Below are 22321 nucleotides of genomic sequence, written 5' to 3'. Positions count from 1 at the left end.
GTTTTTAATTTTCCAGACATCTTCTTCCTCAGTTCATTTCGCGATTTTGTTTTTCATTTGCAATCTCCCTAATTTCTCCTTCTTCATTCCAACCTTGTAAGGAACTTTAATCCTTCAACTAAAGTCATCAAATTTCAAGTTTGTACCAGTAATTAGTGTTGTAGTCTTCCTAGATCAACCTAAGGTAATTTTTTTTGTGGTTTTTTTCAATATTCGAAAAATTAGGGTTTGTTGTGTTTTAATCAATTTTCACATTAATGTAGGTTGACAAGCTTGCAATTAAGTAATTCTTCTTGATCTACAGCTAATTGAGGTTCGTTTTTATTATAAATTTTTTCATTTGGTGGTGATTTTAAACTGTATGTCATGTGTAGTGGGCATTTACACTTGAGCTCTACGATTATATCAAATGTAGTTGTTATTTACATTGATCCTCATTTTTAAAAGTTTGTTCCAGAATTTGTTGTTGAATGTAAAATGTATAGTGGTCATATATTTATGAACTTGATGGTGATGTTGATTTTTTATGTGTTGTTGTAGAAATGGCTTCATTTCGTATGACTGTTGTATGCTTTTGGAATGGTTCAATTCGATCAACTAGTAATAATGTTAAGTATGTTGGGGGAAAACGTAAACTGTTTGCATGCAACTCATACATGGATTTGAATGAATTTAAACATTTTATATGCTCTAGGATTGGCATTGACACTACAAGAAGTACTGTTAATTTAAGTTTTAAATACAATCTGAGTGGAGATTTGTTAGCTTTTCCGGTTGAGGATGAGGAGGCTATAGATGCAATGTGGGAGTATTCAAGGTCTACCCCTAGTCCTTCTTTAGAGTTATATGTAGAAAAGGTACCCCTAGGGAACGAAGATGTGAACGTTGTGGAAACAAATGCATTTATGAATATAACTTCTTCTGCCCCTTCTCATACGCCCTTCCCTACCCAAGAAACCGAAAATTCCTTTATTCCATCTTCCTCTTATCCTTGTAATGAACCCAATCAAGTTCAATTTCAAGTCTCAAATGATGTTACTTTTAACTTACAAGATACAAATGAGCCTTGGGATGATGTTAATAGTGAGAGTAATGAATTCGTTGAAGCTCCTTCTGAGGACGATGTGGGTGTTGATGAGGAGGCTCTAGCTAATGACATGACCTTAGGAAACATTCCAACAATCGTTGCTCCTACACCCTATGCACTGGTTCCCCCTCTAGATGAACACTTTGAGGACAACTCTTGGAGGTCTTGGGATTGTGATACAACCTACACCGACGAAGAAGAGTTTCAAAAGGGTATGATGTTTGACAACAAGGATGCCTTGTTGGACGCTGTTAGATTGTATCATATTCGTAGGAACGTTGAGTACCGAACTGAGACTTCAAATCAAACCTTGCTCACGTTGAAGTGTAAGAGAGGGTGTGGTAGGAGGCTTAGGGCTAGGAAGAGCTCCTATTCACCGTCATGGGAGATTAACTTATAAAGGGAAGCATGGGGGTTGTGTTTTATGTACTGAAAACGTGTCAGCTGGGCACATTCATTTGACATCTTCCGTGATTAACAATCGTATTAGAAATTGTGTTGCTCAAGACCCATCAATTAAGGTTTCTGTTGTCGTCAAATGGTGAAAGACCAATTCGGTGTCGAAGTGACCTATAAGCGGGCATGGTGTGCTAAACAACAAGCCCTTCTCTCCATCTATGGTACGTGGGAAGATTCTTATCCTCTTCTTCCATGCTTCCTGAAGGCACTGCAAATTTCAAACCCCGGCACCGTAGTTGAGTGGTTCTTTAAGGAAGATAATGATGTCGGTGTGTATGTCCGTCCTAGTATTAGAACTTTCCAACGCGTGTTTTGGGCTTTCCAACCTAGTATTGAGGGATTCAAGTATTGCAAACCCGTTATTGCCATTGACGGAACACATTTGTATGGTAAGTATCGCCATACGTTGTTGGTCAACCGATGAGGAGTGTGGGTCGTGGTGCATTTGCGCCACCACTGCTTCCTCCCCCGCATGTGCCATATGGATCGCGGTGGTCATTTGAAAGACGAACAAGACCCACACTGGATCGGGCGTGGGGTTCTACCGCGATCAACTCGATCTATTACGTGCTGACCAGGTAACAACTTCACCACAACTTGTTTTATAAGTATCACATTGAGTAATTTATTAATCGAATTTTCACGTTTAGTTTCTATGGGACCCTTACCCCGCTGAGGCATACGCTGCATTGCCTCAGCACTCGGGCATATTGTCAGGGGCGTGGAGAGCATCTGTACCTCTGATCTGCTTCGACATAGTCGAAGTGCATCTCCCTGAGCGCGTACTGCGCCAATTTGGGATGGTACAGGGCATCCCGCCTCCATGTGACACAGAAGCGGAGCTCCACCACTCTCGCAAGGGTCGGGAACCCAAGAACTGGCTAGAGGTCAACTGGCGCCATGTCGCTCGTTGGGAGCACAGGCTAGATCTGGTTGCCCAAGGTGCGCCGATCGACGCTGCAGGCGCACCTACTACGGCGGATTACATGCCGTGGTTCCTCTCCATTACTCGACGATGGATGACACCACGAGGTATCTTGGCGGCATCCCAGTACAATCCCACAGCACCGACGATGACGCACTTTGTAAGTATTCTTCAACATTGATTATTGTCCATACAACTTACACTTTAAACATTTCATTAATAATTAAGTCTTACTATCGTAGGAGGCGTCATAAACCGTCACAATTAGACAGGGTACAGGAGGAGGATTAGCATTACAATAGTTTTGTAATTATTGAACATTTGTACATACTCATTTGTAACTGTTGGTCTTTTGTGTGTAAATTGTAACATATATGTAGATGTATATATTTTTACCGTAGTATCACACGTTTATTATGAGTTAATTGATGTTAACTACTCAGACTTTTGGGCGATGAATCATTCCGCGAACAATGCAGCATGAATTTAATCAAAAACAAACATACAATCATATTCAAATAAGGATGTTGCTATCCAACATTCAACACAATTTCAAGCAAGTTCAACAAATCCAAATCCAATTACATACTTCATGCATTAAGTTAAACTAGCGTCCGTAAATAAGAAGGCTTATTTAACTTTCTCATAATTCTTTCAGTCTCTTCTTTCCTATGTGCCATATCATTCATTTGTCTCTTTAGATTAAATACCTCATCTTTAAGCTCTTGTTTTTCCTTCTCAAGCCGTATTATTAATGCCATTTTGTACCCTCCGGAGCAATCCAGCGAAAGTATGTGCATCCCAATCCGTCAGCCAAGTAGAAAGGGCAAGCAACAAATTCACGCCCTGGATCGAAGTCGCTCCAATCAGTATTAATCTCAACTTCATAACCACAATCACAAAGCTCTTCAATACAATGCTCCTTTGACATCTACATAATACATATAATATAGTAACGTTAGTGAACTTTCAAAAATAATATTTACATTTACAATAATAAAACTAACAAAATACCTTATGTTAACTTTAACAATTGATTGAAAAGAAGAAGAATGATGTAGAATGGATAAAATGAAGTATGAGAAATGATGGACCTATTTATACAACAACATTACAACGGCTATTTTCACATTCCTAACGATTATTTTTCTAATTAACAACGGCTAGTTTAGTTTTTAAATTAAAAAAAAATAAAAAATAAAAACCTGATAGTCGCTGTTAGTAACAGCGACTTTCAACTTTTTAATTTTTTTTTATTTCTCTTTATTCGCTGTTAGTAACAGCGACTTATCCGAGGCTAGGCTTGGACGTACGGAAGCTTATTTTGGCGAATCTTATATTTGGAATTAAGTAGATAAATAATCTCATTTATTTCAAATTTTCATAGTATTCCTTGTTAATTTTGTAGTTGGAGTATTTTAAAAAACAGAAAATGAGATGATTAAAGTACAATAAGCATAACAATTGAACTTGTAAGAGATTTTCTCACCAAAATTAAGCTACATTTTCATTATCATCCCCCACTATTTGATATTGACTAGTTAACACACCTAATACATTATACAACCAAATTGAAATGCCCCCTAACAAAATTACCATGATCGTTGACAACTTCAAGGACGAAATTCTCTCAAAATTTATGATCTCCATAGTAGGGCATCAGCCGCTGAAGCTTTTAATGAAGTTATTGTGGTCATGGCAACACGGAGAAGTAAGAAACCTCTCGTAATATGTCTAAACTTCCGACAACAGTCCATCTCTTTTGGCCATTTCATAAAGTGCAATTGCCATTAGAACCTTGGCATCAGCTGTGGAGCGCCAAAGTTGTGCGTATGGAAGTACATGCACTTTTATGAGCTCACCGTGCTCGTGAAGCCCAGTTTTCTTACCCTGCAGTTGCTGAATAGTATCTTTACCCACCTGACTTCGGTACAAAAAGACGCTGAGTTCCTCATCACACCCTCCCTAACAGAAATTCAGACAAAAAACGATCTGGTAAGCAATGCTAAATAGATGACAATTCATTCAAGATATAGCAATTGCTAGAGAGAAGGATATAACCAATACTACATATGTCCTATAGCATTTGCTTCAAGGACAAATATTAAGAGAACCAAGAAAATAGATAAAAATAGATAAAAAGTGTACTCCCTCCATCCTCTTTGATTTGCATTAAAGAGAAAGATGAGTATTTTTTAAAAAGTAGTAATAAATGAAATGAAATATAAATTGTGTGGATGAAATTAAAAAAGTGTTAAAATGCATGGATAAGATTAAAAGAAAGTGGTAAGCCATTATCCAAAAATAGAAATGATGCTAATTAAGTGGGGCATACCAAAATAGAAAATGATGCAAATTCAATGGGACGAATGGAGTAAATGATAGGAAAGTGAGAGAGATGTGCGAATAAGATGAAAAGATAATTTAAATGTGTGAACGATAATAAAGAATGACCAATGATCTAACCTAATTTGTTTAGGTTAAGGTGAAAATTTTAAACCTGAAACAAACTTGGTCAACTTAATTCATTTATCATTTTCCTATTTTCGTAATAAATAAAAAATAGACAATTCATAAACTAAAAGTTTAAAATTGAGGCCTAAACAATAAGCAGTTAATGTTAACAACCCTAAATGAAACCCTATTATTCTAAACAAGTTAAGTGGTTTGAAATCAAGTTGATGGGGTTTGTTACAAGATTAAAGATCAGGTCAAAGTTGCGATTTCCAAACCAATTAATTAAGCGGTTTAGGTCCGGATCAAGGGCTTCCGACTCGTTTATATAAGATTTGACCACAAACTTGACTTAACCTAAGCTATTTGACATGCCTAATGGCGGGAGTATGTTTTACTGTAAGAAATCAAGTCAAGACACAATGAACATATCTTTCAAGCTTCACAAATCCAAATTCATTACTCACATAAACAAATTCAATAAAAGATAGTAATAGGTTTTGAGATCTACTAACCGGTGACGGGAAAACTTTCCCTCCGATTGATGGATGCAAGAAGGCTGTAAGGTCAACCATGTCCTTTTTATTCAACTGTATACCAGTCTCCTCTTCAACCTGTAACATGCATATTAAATTACGAGGAAACCATAACCATAAAAAAAAAAAAAATTCAAGAACCATGAATTCAATTCATTGATATCCTCGTTAATATGGAGTGATTAAAAGCTTGCCACTCTATAATCAAGAATGCTATGTTTCTAATTGAAACATCCACTTGGAACTTGGAAGTGAACATTTTCAGAACAATTCTAACAAAATGATAGCACTTCCACAGAGTCTAGAATGAGATTAGAACTACAACATTCATAACTAATTATATAAAACAATAATAGAAAGGAAAAGAGGAAGAGGCAAAAGACAGACCTCACGAACTGCGGTTCCCATGAAATCACCTTTGTCATCATCCAACATTCCAGCAGGCAATTCCAAAACGATTCGCCCAGTAGGGATCCTAACCTTGCACCAAGGGGATATCCATAGCACGTTAAAAGATTTTTATTGCAAATTTAGCGTCAAGGCAAGTATCAACTATTGTAGTAATTAACACAATTAATTTATAACTTTGGCCAGAATTTATTTGCAGCTTAATTCATCCACATAGGTTCTAGTACCAGTATCACATTCGCGTAACAAAAGCATGGTACCTGTTCAGTAAGAATAGCATAAGTCTCGCCCTCAGACTCCAAAAGGATAAGGATGGCTACAGCTGGTCCTCGAGAAAACACAATCCCTGGAACCTAGACATGCCTTTCGGAAATGTAAGAATGTTGTGATGGTAAATGGTAAGTGAACATTCAACAATCCAGGATAGCAAACTCTGAATATAGATCTTTATAAGGCACATACATACAAGCCAGAAGAATTGATTGCTAAAGATTAAATCTAACTGACCAGAGATGTATACCTTTTTTCCTAATTCCTTATCAATGATATCTGCTTTAAACTTGAGAAAACCAACACGCTTGCCAAAGTAATCCACTCCCTGACATCCAAATCAACAAAAAACTGATCAAGCACCTCTAACAAGCATCAAATACCCACATGTAGGAAGATAGGGAGGAATATAGCAATGTGAATATGTGAGGTGTTGCTCTTAGCCTGAAACCTAGTAACATAATATTCACAATGTTCGACTCCTAACCAATCATATTCAAGGAATTTATAGTCTTGTTTGGAAACAAGGGTAAATCTATTAGTGGATTATATCTATTGATAAGTGATACAGCACATTGAATCAACTAATTTGACTAACTGATAAATTAATATCTGTCTTTGGGAAGATGATGATAGTATCATTGTAAACCAACTAAGAGAACACAACCAGGAACTGATAAATTTTTCATGAGCTAACTGCACACAAGCCTGATTGGTACTAGGAGTAGTAGCCCGGTGAGGTCCATCCTAAAACCAATTGGTAATAGTAGTAGCCCATCAAGCTTATATGTTAGTAAGCTTCTCTTTAATTCTTCGATGTAGGATCATATGTAAGTTATTTTTCCAACAGGAACATGGGGAGACAAACAGAACCATCCCCAGCAAGCAAGCTAGCTAAATTACAAACAATCTAGCCAATCAAAAACTTCCCTAGGAGTCTTCTTATGAAGAGTACGTTTAGCTCTTTACTTAATATTAGTCAAAAGCAAAAGATTCAATAGTCAAGACCTTTCTCTCCCAAACAGCCAAGTTCCAGTTGCACCAAATGAAGTACACAAAATAACTAGCAGCTGCAAAGAAAACCTTCCTCACAGTAGCAAATATATGCCATCTTTTAGTAGCCAACCGATGAATAATATTAAGACTTCATCCATACCATCACACGGTTATAGTTTCATTTCATCAATCATCCATATAGAAACATGATTATATTTTTCCATCTACCACTATCTTTTATTATTTTATTGTTCCATGTGTACCTTGTGAAGTTCAAACAAGATTGAATTCCCATCATTCAATAAAAATATCAACATGATTGTTCTATCATTATTCACTAATAAATCATATTTGTAGATAAAATTCAATAGAAGAGAATAAAGGGGTTTTTATTACCTGGATAAGGACTTTATTCAAAGACATGACCCCATCAGTGAGTGCCCCATTTTCACCCTGCATATTTTTCAGCCATTGTTGAAATAAAGAGCACTCTATGGCATTCCTATATATACACCATTAACAATTACAAGTTAGGACCCAATTTGCAAAATTCACCAAGAAATCACAACTACTACGTTATAATGATGCTGTAATTTACCTGAAATCAGAAGGAGTGAGACCAGGTGCCGCAACGATTTCGACAGGTTGACCCGGAAGGGTGATGGTATGAGTGAGTGGAGGTGATGACTCGGAGGACATTGAAGAGATGGAGAAGCAAAAGGGTGATCTGTAGCGAGTGCGAAGAGGAAGAGAAAGGTTGTTGGAAGAAAAGGGAAGGAGAGGAAAGAAGGTTCTAGAAAGTAAATGCGTCGTCGTCATTTTTAAAGCCATCTGCTATTCAGAACACATAAATTGCGTCGTCATTTTTAATGCAATACTCATCTCCATCCCCATCGTATAATTTTTTTTTTTCCGTTCCCTTCCCGATGGTTTTATATCTAAAACCATCCCCGCCCCATCACCCATCTGGGTATCCATCCCCGTCTAATATACATTTTTCCCGCCCTACCACCCGTCAAATTCCCGCTTAATATCCATCTGTGCACATATTTATATTCAATAATTTGGGCCTTAAAAATCCATAATACATATACAAACTCCGTCTCAAACAAACACACATCCAAAATCTCAAACAATTACATATCCAAAGTCTCAAACAAACACATATCCAAAGTCTCAAACAAACACATAACCAAAATCTCAAACAAATATACATGTCTAAAACAAAAGTATTTCAACATCAACTCAAAATCATCCAAAGTAAATCAATCCAAAGTCCCAAAATTTGTACAAATCTTGAGGCGGGGCGGGGCGGGAATGGAGCAGGTATCACCTAAAACCCATCCCCATCCCCACGGTGGGTATAAATGTTATACATGTACTCGCCCCATGACCCATCAAACCGGGACCTATCCCCGCCCTGATGGTGCGGGAATGGGGCGGGTCTCCTATTAGACCCCCCCGCTTGCATCCCTATCCTTGAATCACTTTAATTGATCACTTTAATATATATATATATATATATATATATATATATATATATATATATATATATATATATATATATATATATATATATATATATAATATATTAAATAGTATAATAGGAAGATCATCTCATATGAAAATTTTTGTTAATATTATATTCTTAGGCGATATAAAGCTACAAATCGTCTTATATGAGACCATTCTTACTATAAGATCGACCTATATATTTAGCTTAATTTTCTAATTAATCACTTTAAAATTATAAATGACCACTTTAATAGACTAAATGTAAATGAGTTAGTCTGATAGATAATCTCACTATAAAATTGTCTCATTTAATAATTTGTGAAGCTCTATACTTTGATGAAAGAAGATTTTTTTGGAAAATAATAAGATGACAAACGATTTATCCATAATACAAATTAAAACACAAATAATGACTCTAAGATTACTTGTGAAGAAGATAAGTTATCGTATAAATGGGTGCAAAACACATTGAGGAGTTAGCACGAATGCGACTCGTTGTCATGTATGTCAGGAACCTATGTGAAGAAAAACAATAATGGTGATAAAGTTTCACCAAAACCGTTTCATTTTTTAGTCTTAGTCCCAAATTACAACGTTGCTTTATAAACTTAATAATTTTAGTCTTTCTATATTTGTTTATAGATCTAGACTTTTTCATAAACTCTAATAATCAAAGCATACTAAAAATCTCTAAACTATATTGGAAATCTCAATTAAGTAACGACGTATCTTTCGTTTATAATTGATTTTTTTTATGAGTTTCTTCATTGTGACTTTTTCAAAAGAGATTTCTTCATTTTACACTTAATTTTCTACTCGTTGCTACCATATATTTCGATCTCTTTGCCCTTGCCCCATAATTACAATCATATTCAGTTTGTACGACAAATAATTATTGGTTAATTTAATTGTATCGATGACAAACATGTACGCAAACAAAAAAGAATTAGAGATTATACAATTTGTACAACTTATTTCATAACATCATTGTTGATAATTCATAGGCCCAACTTATTGATACTGTCTTACAGAATATGCAATAATCAACTCAAAAATTGGACACAAATCCAGAGTACCCTTTCTTTTCAACAAACAAACTAGTAGGAGCCAAAGAAGGATGATCCAACAACTCAAAATACTCTTCACCATCACCTCTAAAATAAGCATCAAGAAAACCCACCATAATCCCACCAACTGTTCTTCTCATCACACTTCTAGGCCCATCCCCAGTTTTACACATTATCCACGACAAATCGAAAAACCGATCATTCAACATCTCCATATGACCATACTCCAAAACAATAAAATGTGACGCTTTCTTAGACTCATCGTAAAACTGCTGATGGCTCACTTCATTGGGTGCACACGGTATAAATAGCCTTGTTATGTTGCCTAGTCCTGTGCCTATAATTGTAACTGGAATCGAAATGTCGAAAGAGTTGGGTTCGTAGGTTAAAATGTAAGGTTCGAAACGCTGGTTTTTGCTTTTTCCAGCGACTGGATCAAGACCTATTAAGGCTGAAATGTGGGTAGTAAGTTTAGTGGTTTTGGTGTAATTAAGGGCGAGTGCAAAGGCTGATTTTCCTCCTCTACTGTGACCTGATACTGCTAGTTTTTTGAAATTGGCTTGTACTGTTTGGCTGATTCTGTCTTGTAAGACTTTGTTTAGATTTGAGGGTATCCAGTTTGCTACTGTTGCTGCCATGTCTATCTCTGCTTGTTGACTTGGGAAGTTGAATTTGGAGAATAGCTGAGGAATTTGAGATTCATTGCAACACTAATTAGCTGAAGTATTTCTTTTGTACAAAGTATATATGAGCGTTATATAGATTGCAAACTATGCCCATGTCCAGGGGTGAACCATGTGGTCTAAACCGCAAATCAAATTGAAGTTTTAGTATTTGGTCTGATCTACGATGTGAACGGTTTGTTCTTTTTTTCAAAAAAAATTATAGTTCTTTTGTATGGTCCTGGTTTTCATTTTTTAGACCAGACCACAAATCGTATAATGACTAAAAGACATAGTTTTTTTAAAAAAAATTAGGTCATTACCTAGATATTTCGAAATGTAGTTATTTTTATAGTAATATACTTTATGTTTGAATGATGTAAATGTAATCAATTAATTACAAATTATTATATTTGGTGATTGTAGTTGGGAAATATTTGTATAAACGCATATATTAAATTGGAAAAAATATAAATATAAAAACCACAATCTAGATTAGAACAAACTATTCCGGTTTGGTCTAGTGATTTAAACGGTTCGATCCAATCTGGAAGATTTTTAAACCTGAATTTTTAGTTTGGTCTACTATCAGATTAGACCAAATCAGACCATTATCACCCATCCATGCGTGATGAAAGCGCAGGATTGTTTTCGACATTTTAAGCGCCTGAACCCGCAACCAAAACACAAAACCTTTGACACATGAAACGATTAAGAGTGAATTTAACTTTCTTAATTAGCCAAATTACTAACTTACCCACCTAAAGTAAGCAACTAACTAACTATGGCCATGTGTGATGTAAACGCAGGGTTGTTTTGAACATTTTAGGAGCCCTGACCCGACTAACTCAAAACCCTTAAGATATATGAATCGATTAAGTATGAATTTAACTTTTTTAATTAGCCAAATAGTTAACTTGGCCAACTAACTTAATTAACAAAGAATAATACAACAAATTTAACAATACCAATTACCCAATTAAGTAGATTTAATGATTTTCCTTGGAAAATTTTTGAAAAAAGCTCATTAATTTTTTTTTTAAAAAAGTCATTAATTATGAAGTATAATATAATATTCTAAAGCTGTTCAAAACAGACCCGATGACTTTATATTTATCCGACCTTAACCCGAACCTGACTTAACCCGATTTCAAAATGGGTTTAAAATAAAGTAAAAATCAACGTGAACACAAAAACCGATTTTAAACTAACTGTAACACCTGACTCGAAATTAAACGTTAACCCAAATGAACTCTAACCGAGACAATTATTTTTCTATGTTACCCACCAACTTCAAATAGAAGAATTTATACCGCTATATAAGCTTAAAAAAAGACAGTAAAATTACCTGAGGAGCAACTACAATATAACCATGGGAAGCAATGTGATAAAAGAGTTCAGAGTAGGCTTCATTGGAAGTCAATGTACCATGTAAAAACAAGAGTACAGGGTAAAAACCTTCCTGTATTGGTGAAACAATTATTAATGGTTCTGGAGCAGAATATCTTCTTTTCCTAACATTAATGGGTGAGTTTGTCACTTTATAATCTCCTAATTCAAAAATATTAAGATTATGTTTAGAAATTGAATTATAATTACTTATACTGCTTTCCAAATTAGTTGGAAAAGATTGAGCTTGAGAATTAAGGATAATTAAGACTCCTACAATTAAGAGTACTTTAACCCACATTAAATCTCCCATTCTCTACTTTAATTTCTTGTGTGTTTTAAAGACAGTACTAGGTTGTGAGGTTATACTTTTATAATATTCCCTCTTATTTATAGGCTATAGTTACTTAGTTAGCATCCAAGGACCATTCATTTCCCATCATTTCATAAGTATGGTCCCAGCTTTTTATTGGTATGAGTTGTCGTCTTTCTTTCCTCCTTAGACCCTGATTATAGTTTTTTACGAGCGGAATACACTAAGTTTGATGATAATAATGATGATGGTCCCATTGTCTTAGGGGAGTACTATCTATAATGACACTTTATTGAAAATTATAAGACCATTTTTATCTTTTTTCTCATAAGATTTTTTTTAATATAGGTTGGCAAGAGAATCTTTACCGATAAAGTATGGGAGAAAAAAATAATTTCTTGTGATGGTGGTGAATGTCAAATCGTTGTCACAAAAATAAATACAAAAAGTAATTAATCACCAAACTAACACATGATACTCACCTATTAATAGGAGTCGTTAAACTTAGACATACTTAACTGAGTTATTATATTTGAGTTAAATTGAACTGAAATCATATCTAAAGATACTATATATAATATGTAAACTAGTTAAGTTGGTAGAGCTTTGCTATATCACAACAATTACTCATGTTCAAGTCTTACCAAGCATGGAGTATTTTTTTTAATCTGGAAATAATAATTATCCATTTTAATCGACATTTCAGTCTTCACAGAAGTGAGAAGAATAAATGATGCAAAAGCATTATATGAAAGTCAGCTTTTGACTGAAAAGATATTAAATCAAGATGTTAGTTTTTAAAAGCTCTTGGATAATCGTGGGGGTTCTCATTTAAAAACTTTTTGCAATTTTCAAAATGTTGATGAATGTATTTTTTTTTTTTTAATACTATCAAGATCATTTGATTTTGTTCTAGATCCAACTTGACTATATATATCTTCAAAAACAATGCATGCAAATTATAACAATTCATAAATCAATATCTATTTCTTTTTAGCATATGATCTTGTCCAATAAATACCGTATTTCTTAAAAAAAAATTTAAGTTCGATATTCTTATTTAAGTCTCTTAAGTCTATCATATATAATGTCATTTTGCTTTCTTTTCTTAATAAAATAAAATACAAACATGCTGTCGAATAGAAAAGTAATTTCTATAATAACAACAATATTATTAAGAACACCAAATAGGACTATTTTCTTACCAAATTTTTATTATTTCAATTCATAAGAATGGACCCATTGACATATATATTATAGTGCATAAATTTAGATTACAAAATTGTAAATTTGTTAAAATCTAATTTGTGATATTCTTTAAAATTTAAAAATATGATAAATTTTTTGAGAATATTTCAATTAAATTTAAATTAAAATTACTTATTTTGTAATTTAAACCAATCAGGGGCGAAGCCAGAATTTTGAAATACGGGGTAAATTTTCTATATACTATCAAATTATTTATCATATAAAAACTAGTTAAACTATGAAAATTTTAAAATCATATTGACTGAAATGAACATGAATCATAGCAAAAAAATTATATTTAACAAATAAAGTTGAAGCTTTTCTATAATTATCTTTTTTGAAAAAAATTAAGTCTTTTTGACTCTATATATTTTGCCTTCTAAGTCTCTAAAAAAAACACTATTTAAATTAAGGTAGTAAAAATATAAGCACACATATGGATAAATGTGAAATTATGAAAGATAAATAGTGATGACATTATAGTATTAGTTAAATTTATTAGTCTATTAAAAAATAATGGTTCAAATTTAGGTTTGATCTATTAACCTTAAATTACAAATACGTTATCCCTACCATTAACCTATAGTAATTTTTGTTACAATTATACACTTTTTAAATTATACTCCCTCCTATTCAGCTTATGTGTCCCATTTCTTTTTATGGTCAAGTCACCTTAATTGTCCTATTTCTATTTTTGGTATGGGTTTTTTACTTTTATGCCCTTAGTAGCTTTATTCTATTTTCAATTATACTCTCCATTACCCATACTAATTTTCCTCCCTTACATTAAAAACCCATAATACCACTCTCTTTCCTACCCTTAGGGTCTCACTTTTAACTCTCCTTAAAATCCGTAAAAAGTCAAATGAGACTCTTAAGGTGAATAGGAGGGAGTATATAATATATTAGTAGGAGGAGGCAAAAAGTGTCTGGCCTCCGTGTGGCTCGCCTATGAAACCGATACAAGTACTTCATAAGATCGGAAATGGATTCAATATACTTAAAGACAACCTTATTTACATTAACTTGGACCCTTTTAACAACCAATTTCTAATCTTTTTCTTTTTCAACAAAAATGAACTCCTTTTCATACTCTCTATTCTGTAACAAATAACAATGACTACTCTTAAACTTTTTTATTTTTTTTTATTTTTTCTGAAATGTCTATCAATTGCCCACTAAAGTTCGAGTAGCTTTCATTTTCCTCATCTCAAATTTTTGTTTCTATTTTTCTATTCCATTAATTTTTCCTATCCTAGGCTAATGTGCCATTTAAGATTGCTCGCTAGCCAATATATTAATAATTCTTATTGCGCATGATTATAAATTATAAAAAATTAATAAGTATAATTAATATTAAGATAAATTAAAATAAAATTTTACTTGACTGCAAGAATGGGAGGTAGTAACTCGGACTATAAATTAAATATGGAGTACAAGTAAGATGATGAATTATGGTGCTTATATTTTATACATGCTAGACACTTGTTTTGAAAATCACATTTTTTATTTTATTAGAGACTTGTTATTAGTTGTTGGTAAATGAGACGGAATAAAAATTTATAATAAGTTTATAAAGTCAGTTTCTTTTACATATTTTTTAATAACTTTTATAGTCTAAAACTAAAATAATTAAACTGCATATAAATATAAAGTAAAAGAAGTATAAATTAGGTTATTAAAAATTTAAGCATCTTTAATGTGGAGTTTTGTTCAGTTTGACACTTTATATTTCATGTCTAAAATCACCCATGTCTAAATAAATGAGATAAAGTTTTGTACCATGTCTCAAGGAGTGCAATTAGGGATGGGCGGATGGCAATTCACTCCGAATTCGACCCTAGTCCGACTCGATCCGAGGAAAATAATCCGATTCGAGTCTGAGGAAAAGGTTATCCAACTTCAACTCTGACTTCACGATCCGAATCCGAGTTAGAGACGGACCGGAGTTGGACCTTATTAAAAATCCGACACTCCGACCCGACTCCGACCATGAAGGAAATCCGACTTTGAATTTGACTTTTAACCCAATATTTTGTTTCCTTTAAAACTCTAGACGTGACTAATTCAAGCTCTCTCTCATACTAATTGTAATTTTCGATTTTGAAAAACTATTTGGTATTTTTATTTAGATCAATCAATCAAAATACGACAAATCAGATCAAAAGAAATAAAATACGCCAAATTAAAATGCAAGAAAATTTTGTTAAATTGTAGTAATAGGAATATTTCTCATGTTAAACTTGAATTCAAAGTACATATTTTTTTGTTAAATTGCATTTAAAAAATATATTTTGTTAACTTCGTATGCTTTAAATCATTAGTACAATATCACAACGATAAAGTTTGATAATAATCCGACTCCGTATCCAACTCCGTTGGAGGTCCGAGAGTCCAAATCGGGGCAAACTTGGAGTATGCATAATCCGACTCCGAGTGGAGGTGGACTGAAAAAGAAAAGTTCGACTAAAATCCGGAGCAAAGTCGGAATATGTATAATTCGAGCCGAGTCTGACCTATTGCCATCCCTAGTGCAATTGCTATAAATCTACAATAGAGTTTAATTTAATAGCGTCTTGATTCTCTTCTCCGTGAAAATAATTGAATTCTTATAATTTATAATGATTACGTTCAAGTAAAAATTATTTTAATATTTGATTTATGTTCAATTCAAAATTAATTTAAGATTTAACTTGGTATTTTTGGAGTTTTGACAAGTTCATTTTACTTTGTAAACGACGAACTATCAACTATCAAGGTATGACTTGAGAATTTTAGTATTTTGGCTCATGTATGTTTGATTGAACACAAGTTAGTTTTTGTTTTGATAACCATTTTGATCACTTTCTACGAGAACAATGTTAGAGTCTTAACGATCCGTTTGATTAATGGTACTAAATAGTGGTAATAGGAATGAATTTTAGTGTAAAATTTCATCAAAGTTCCATATCATTCCCATTGTGAAACTTTGATCGCAAAATTTTTTTTTGTTTACAAAATTTCATTACCACCTAATACCACTTCTCCTGATGGCAATGTATTGGAATGAATTTTATGAAGAAAATATGATGATTGGAGTTGGACAAGCATGGCCATCAAGGTAGGCAAGAGATTTTTCAACTAAAATTACACTAGTTTTTCATTTTCATTACCACCGTTTATTACCACCGTTTATTACTACACACCGAACGGGCCCAAGTCAACAGATTGATGTCAGTTTCATGAATTCTTCTTCTCTATTTATTTCGGTTTTCAAGTATCTCAATTTGTAAGTTTAGATCCGTTATACTCCTATATCTCATAGAATTTGTAACAAATCTCCCAAAAATTTCTGACGTGGAAAATCTAAATATTGCAAACTCTTTGAGATGGAGGGGTATCATTTTTCACTCGTGTTTTTTTAAGTCACGTTCCGTCCTTCTCATCCTAATCTAAAATTATTGTCCAATTTAAAAACGAAATGCGTTGAGTCGTATCTCGTATGTAAATTGATTTTGAATATTTAAATATCTAATTCAAGTAATAATACTTTTTAAACGTAATTTGTCTTCCAGATGTCAACTTAAATTACGTTAGTTAGAAATGTAAAACTGTTACATCTCTTATTTCTTTCTCTTATCTTCATTGTAGGGGGATGTTTACCACAAATTTTTGTCATAGAGAAGACGAGAATAAAAGGAGCATTGAGTATCAAATTTATAATTTTTTAAAAAACGTGCTAAAATGTAATTTACTCTTTTATTTTAATTGATTCACTACACATATATTTAGTTTTAATATTGAGACAGAACGTGGATAAAATAATAATGTACTTTATATATTAGAGACATTTCCCAGAATAATGTTTAAAAAAAAAAATTTTCCACTTTATCTAATTTGGGAAAGTATTTCCCAGAATACCGTCCACGTGGAAAAGTCCTTTTTTTTTTATATTTTTTCAGACCAAACCGCCACTTGAGATGGCGGTTTACATAAAGCACAAAAACGCCACATGAAGTGGCGGTTTGGTCAAGGCAAACCGCCATCTTATGTGGCGGTTTGGTCCCTGGTAAACCGCCACTTCATGTGGCGGTTTGCTGGTGGCCTGCAACAATTTTTTTTTCTTTCATTTCCCCTAAATAGTGAACGTAACTTGCATTAAACTAGTTCAATACCATCTATTCCATATTAATCAATTACGAACCAGCTTGATTTGAAAAAATTAATTATGAAAATAATGCGAAGATATATTACAATCATGAACATACAAAGTTAAAATCATACAAGAATATACAAGAAGTTAAAATAATATAAGAATATACAAAGTTTGTTAAACTACAACCCCCGGCCCCTTTTGTTTTGCGCACCGGTGGATGATGATGGTGTGAACTCGTCAACCTCCGCAATGACATTAAGAGTAGGAGCTCGTCGTTGACTAGCACGCTGATATGTGATAATCCTTTGCGGAGGCGATGGATGTGGCGGAGGAGTGTTGATGGAAGACGGGGGAACGAACGGCGACATAGTAGCGGATGTCGATGGCGATCTGGAAGACCGACCCTGAGTAGATGAACGCTGGCGGCCTCTTGTGGACCGAGAACTGGATCCTCCGGAAGAGCTACCTCGATGGGCTGAACTCCTTGGAGAAGGAGTGTGGAATGTGTCATCTACGTCGCCAATGACGGGTGGAGTCGGTATGAGGTACTCATAACCCGCTTGACTCAATGCATCGGTCAACGACGCATTAATGGAGCCTAAGGTCTGAGAACATAGCCGATAGCCCACGTCAACTGGCGATGTAGCGGCCCCTTGAATCGTGTCATTACATTGTATCAACACTGATCGGATGCGCTCAGCCTGTTTGTTATCATTATATTGTTAAAACAGTTACTTAAAACTATTACTATTTGTTATGAGTGTTGAAAGAAAACGTACCAGTAATGTAGATGTCGGATGGTAATGTGATCCTGGCTGCGCAATTGCGGTGTTCGTTAGACGTAATATGGAGATGCGCCTGTACCAACTCATGTACATAGCAGAGCTATGACCTGTGAAGTTATCTCCTCCAACCAATGTAGATGCTCGGTCGTTCCACGCATCTACATGCGATCTATGTCGTACGAGGTAGTTCTTGTCCCCAGTCCTCCGATCGATCGCATGTAGTTGACGTTGGGTGTCACAGGCTTGCGGAATTACCTGCTCCAAACCGAATTGACGCATGACACGATCCGGGAGATGTAGCTCGACGATGTCAAAGAAAATAAGAGGACAACGCGATCTCCAAATCTCGTGGCCCGATGTACATATGTGCGGTAGAGCTTCCATCTTAGCCGCTGTGTAAGGCTGCCATGTCATCTGTAATAGAAATCAATATGCTTAGTAATGTATACAATTTATTCATAACTAATACAAATAGTAAATGTTACTAACCTGCTCGTCCCGTTTTCGATCTAGTGCATCCCTGTAGTAGACGAGAGTATGTGGGGAGTGGGATCTCGAAAGATATACGCGAAGCCAGCTGCAAACAAATAAACATTGATTAACATTTTCATCTATCATAAAATAGTCAAATTATGAATTTGAATAGTGAATTGAGTGTTGCTACCTTACTGCCAAAGGATCCATCCCGCGCCGATGCTGTGACCCTAATATCGGTTCAAAATCATCCGCGTCATCTTCCTGATCATGTTGCCCATCCGGTCGAACCGTCCGAATAATGGGCATCCCTATATGAATGTGCTCCCATGACCATATCTGTAACAACATCAAGCATCCACCCATGTCCTTGGCACCCTTACGAGATGCTCGGCATAAGTTACGATACAGATACGCTAGGGTAGCACTTCCCCAACTGTACTCATCTACGCGCTCCAAGTCTCCCAGTATCTGAAACCAGCTAGCTCGACTACGTCTAACACCCTGTCATCCACCTCCCACCGTAACGTACTCGCCTGGTAGTGCTGACGAGTAACCAATTGGGCAGTGGAGCCCTCCCACGCAGATACGCTCCTGTGTGTCGCCTGAAGCGTAAGCACTGATGGATCAATTGGGCCCGGCATCGCCATGATCGCTGTTACATACATAAGTGTTATAATAATCATATAAATATTATCAGATTCAACATCGGATTCAATATAACTTACTTCCCCACCCCAATACACTATAACGGGATAATGATCCATATTCTGCAAATATAAACATGTTTTTCAAGTGATTTCACATACACTTAATTGTTCATTGTGAGAAAGGGAAGTGTAAATTTGAATACAAGAATGTGTGATATTAAGGTATTAGAACACTTATTAGAAGGTTCATTTCAAATATAAAAGCTAAAAATACCATGAAAATATACTAAAACCATTAAACTAACCCTACAAAGTAATAAACTTTCATTGAAGCATTTCATCAAACACTTTATATGCATACAAATCAAATCATAAAATTCAACTACAAATGTGTAGAATGTAAGCTTAAATCATGAAATAAGGAGAATATAACAAACAATCAATGTATTTATAACTTCAAATGACAACAATAGTGAACAAAATATTCAATTTGCAAATTGAAATAAATTAGGGTTTATGTTATTACCTTAAATGATGATGAAATTAAACAAGTAAAGAAGGAGAAGATGAGAATGTAGTTGATTAATTTAGTTGAATGAGAAGAATAGTGAATATGAAGTAAATGAGGATTGAAGAATTTTTTTTTTAAAGAGATAACCGGCAGCAGCTTGTTTGAAGGAGGCAAATGAAGTGAAGAACAAAATAGAAAGTGGCGTTTTGTACAGGTATAAAACCGCCACTTCATGTGGCGGTTTACTCATTACATTATTATTATTTTTTTTTTAAAAAAAAGATGAAATTCTTCTAAACCGCCATTTCATCTAGCGGTTTATTTAGGATTTCTAAACAAAACCGCCGTCTCATGTGGCGGTTATATTAAAAAAATAAAAAAAATAATAAATTAAAACCCATCCTACGTGGACGGTATTGTGGGAAATACTTTCCCATAATACCTAAAGTGGGAATTATTTTTTTGGGGGCAATATTAAGGGAAAAGACTCTATACATTATATATGTAGGAAACTAGGAAATATAATAAAATAAAGATATTACTTCATAATATTATGAATTAGGAAGTTAAGATATTTTTTTAATATTGAAGATATTAAAGTTATTTTATTTCCTATTATTTTGTTTAGGTTAATATTTCGTTTCTTTATTTTAGTCCTAATCTCTTGTATAAATAGAGGTGTTCCTCTCATTAATAATTTAATATAAATCAAGTATTTAAAACTCAAATCGGTTATATTTTTGTGTTATGATTTTCTACATGGTATCAACGCCTCAAGGTTTTACTGGACGGAAAAACTCTATTGGTATTTTATCATTGATCATAATTGATCCAAATCGATCCAAACAAAAAACAAATCAAAACAAAACCAATCAAACCAAACCAATAAAAAAAATCAGATAGGAAAACAAGATGTTTTCATTGGCAGAGGTTGAGCAACCTTTTCCAACAAAGAAACCAAAAAATCGATACAAACCAAAAAGTCAATAAAAAAAAAACAAAGGTATTCGAAAAATTTAACAAAAAAAGTTATACCAAGTGGTGTAAAGAAATGAAAATCAAACTTGGCGATCAGGGATGCTTAATCATATCACTGCATTCCCCCGACGACCATAACTCTACAATGGAAACAAAATGATAGTAGGGTTATGTCATGGATTCTCGCATGTATTTACTCTGACATTATCGACCTCGTTATTTCATTCACAACTACTGCCCATGAATTATGGACTTGGATTCATACTCTATACGGGCCAATTTCTCTACCTCCCGTGAATAGCACCATCCAACGTGAGGTCACGAGGGGGAGTAATATAGAAGAAGTTAGTACGCGGTCAAAGGCGAGAGAAGGAGTAAAGACAAAGACAAAAATCATATTCCAAAAGAAGAAGGGACAAACGAACCAGAAGCAAAAACACCCGAACCCCAACCCAAAAAACACCCCGAGAAATGTTTTCCTAAGGGAGAAGTAAGCAAGGATAACCAAATTCCTAAACCCATCAATTCAGAAATCCAAAAATCAGTAGAGGAAGAAATATCAAATATGAAAATTAAGAGTATGTTTCTAAAAAATGAGTTTTATATGGATACTACTCATTTGTTACCCTTATCTAATCTAAAACTACCCAAATTGAAAATCCCCTATCCACTGACCCCGCGAACTAACGCACCAACTCATATCTTCTACCTATCTACCCTATAAACAAAATCAACCCAATTTTATCCTTGAATCTCTATTAATCCAAAAACCCAAAATTCAAATTGTTGACTCGAAATAAAAATAAATCAACCCAACTTATTTTATGACCTTTTATCCAAACTCAAAAAATTGAAAATCAATTATGACAAATTTTTCGAAGAGGTCATTAAAATGTCCTTTGTAAAATCAAAAGATTAACTAGCAGACTTTCTGCTAAAGGCGATTGGATTTGAAGAATTGAAAATTATTGTGCAAGTACGATTTCGGTGATCTCGAGACCTAACTTGAGGGGGAGTGTAGAAAATTAAGAAGTAGAATAAAATAAAGATATTATTTCAGAATATTAGACTTAGGATGTTAAGATTTTTTTTAATATGTAGGATAGTAAGGTTATTTTATTTTCTATTATTTTGTTTAAGTTAATATTTTGTATCCTTATTTTAGTCATAATTGTGATCTCTTATTGATAATTTAATACAAACTACGTATTCAAAACCCAAATTAATTTTATTTGCGCATTATAATTTTCTACGATATAAACTTAAATTATGATTAAAATTATTGTTAAGAAGTAATTCACTCATTTTCTTGGATCCGGAATATATTTTCAATATCTTTTCTTGATTTCATTATAATATGATAATATTATAGTTTGTTTTTACTTGATTTCAATATTATTCCAGAAATTTAATTCTTCCACGTTGAATTTGGTCAAATAAATTGACAGAGTAAACATAA

At 33.9% G+C, this 22321-nt stretch overlaps 3 protein-coding genes across 3 annotated transcripts; 1 reads left to right on the top strand and 2 right to left on the bottom strand.

Moving 5' to 3' along the window:
* Positions 1 to 252: 252 nt before the first annotated feature.
* On the top strand, positions 253 to 3198 carry LOC130803880 (uncharacterized). The gene is made up of 3 exons (XM_057668101.1): positions 253 to 2124; positions 2197 to 2631; positions 2714 to 3198. The coding sequence occupies exon 1, from the start codon at positions 543 to 545 to the stop codon at positions 1485 to 1487; it is 945 nt and encodes a 314-aa protein (XP_057524084.1). The 5' UTR covers positions 253 to 542; the 3' UTR covers positions 1488 to 2124; positions 2197 to 2631; positions 2714 to 3198.
* A 586-nt stretch (positions 3199 to 3784) lies between these two features.
* Positions 3785 to 8579, bottom strand: LOC130803878 (nudix hydrolase 14, chloroplastic). Its single transcript, XM_057668100.1, has 7 exons — positions 7734 to 8579; positions 7532 to 7637; positions 6390 to 6467; positions 6130 to 6222; positions 5849 to 5941; positions 5441 to 5539; positions 3785 to 4436 (listed from the first exon to the last, which is right to left on the bottom strand). Exons 1-7 carry the CDS (start codon positions 7964 to 7966, stop codon positions 4206 to 4208), a joined length of 933 nt encoding a protein of 310 aa, XP_057524083.1. The 5' UTR covers positions 7967 to 8579; the 3' UTR covers positions 3785 to 4205.
* A 947-nt stretch (positions 8580 to 9526) lies between these two features.
* LOC130803877 (chlorophyllase type 0-like) lies at positions 9527 to 12133 on the bottom strand. Its single transcript, XM_057668099.1, has 2 exons — positions 11728 to 12133; positions 9527 to 10400 (listed from the first exon to the last, which is right to left on the bottom strand). The coding sequence occupies exons 1-2, from the start codon at positions 12079 to 12081 to the stop codon at positions 9699 to 9701; spliced, it is 1056 nt and encodes a 351-aa protein (XP_057524082.1). The 5' UTR covers positions 12082 to 12133; the 3' UTR covers positions 9527 to 9698.
* Positions 12134 to 22321: the final 10188 nt, after the last annotated feature.

This window comes from Amaranthus tricolor, chromosome 17 (assembly GCF_026212465.1).
Source record: "Amaranthus tricolor cultivar Red isolate AtriRed21 chromosome 17, ASM2621246v1, whole genome shotgun sequence".
Lineage (NCBI taxonomy): Eukaryota > Viridiplantae > Streptophyta > Magnoliopsida > Caryophyllales > Amaranthaceae > Amaranthus > Amaranthus tricolor.
This window is presented reverse-complemented; position numbering and strand designations above follow the sequence as displayed.

What these genes read in the sequence shown, in the direction of transcription:
- LOC130803880 (XM_057668101.1), top strand. Translation starts at nt 543, where the DNA reads ATGGCTTCATTTCGTATGACTGTTGTATGCTTTTGGAATGGTTCAATT.
- LOC130803877 (XM_057668099.1), bottom strand. Translation starts at nt 12,081, where the DNA reads ATGGGAGATTTAATGTGGGTTAAAGTACTCTTAATTGTAGGAGTCTTA. An exon ending in ATATTGTAGTTGCTCCTCAG is followed by an intron (nt 10,401 to 11,727) that starts GTAATTTTACTG and finishes CAAATTCCTCAG; the next exon opens with CTATTCTCCAAATTCAACTT.
- LOC130803878 (XM_057668100.1), bottom strand. Translation starts at nt 7,966, where the DNA reads ATGGCTTTAAAAATGACGACGACGCATTTACTTTCTAGAACCTTCTTT. An exon ending in TGAATAAAGTCCTTATCCAG is followed by an intron (nt 6,468 to 7,531) that starts GTAATAAAAACC and finishes TTTGGATGTCAG; the next exon opens with GGAGTGGATTACTTTGGCAA. An exon ending in GGAAAGTTTTCCCGTCACCG is followed by an intron (nt 4,437 to 5,440) that starts GTTAGTAGATCT and finishes AATTTCTGTTAG; the next exon opens with GGAGGGTGTGATGAGGAACT.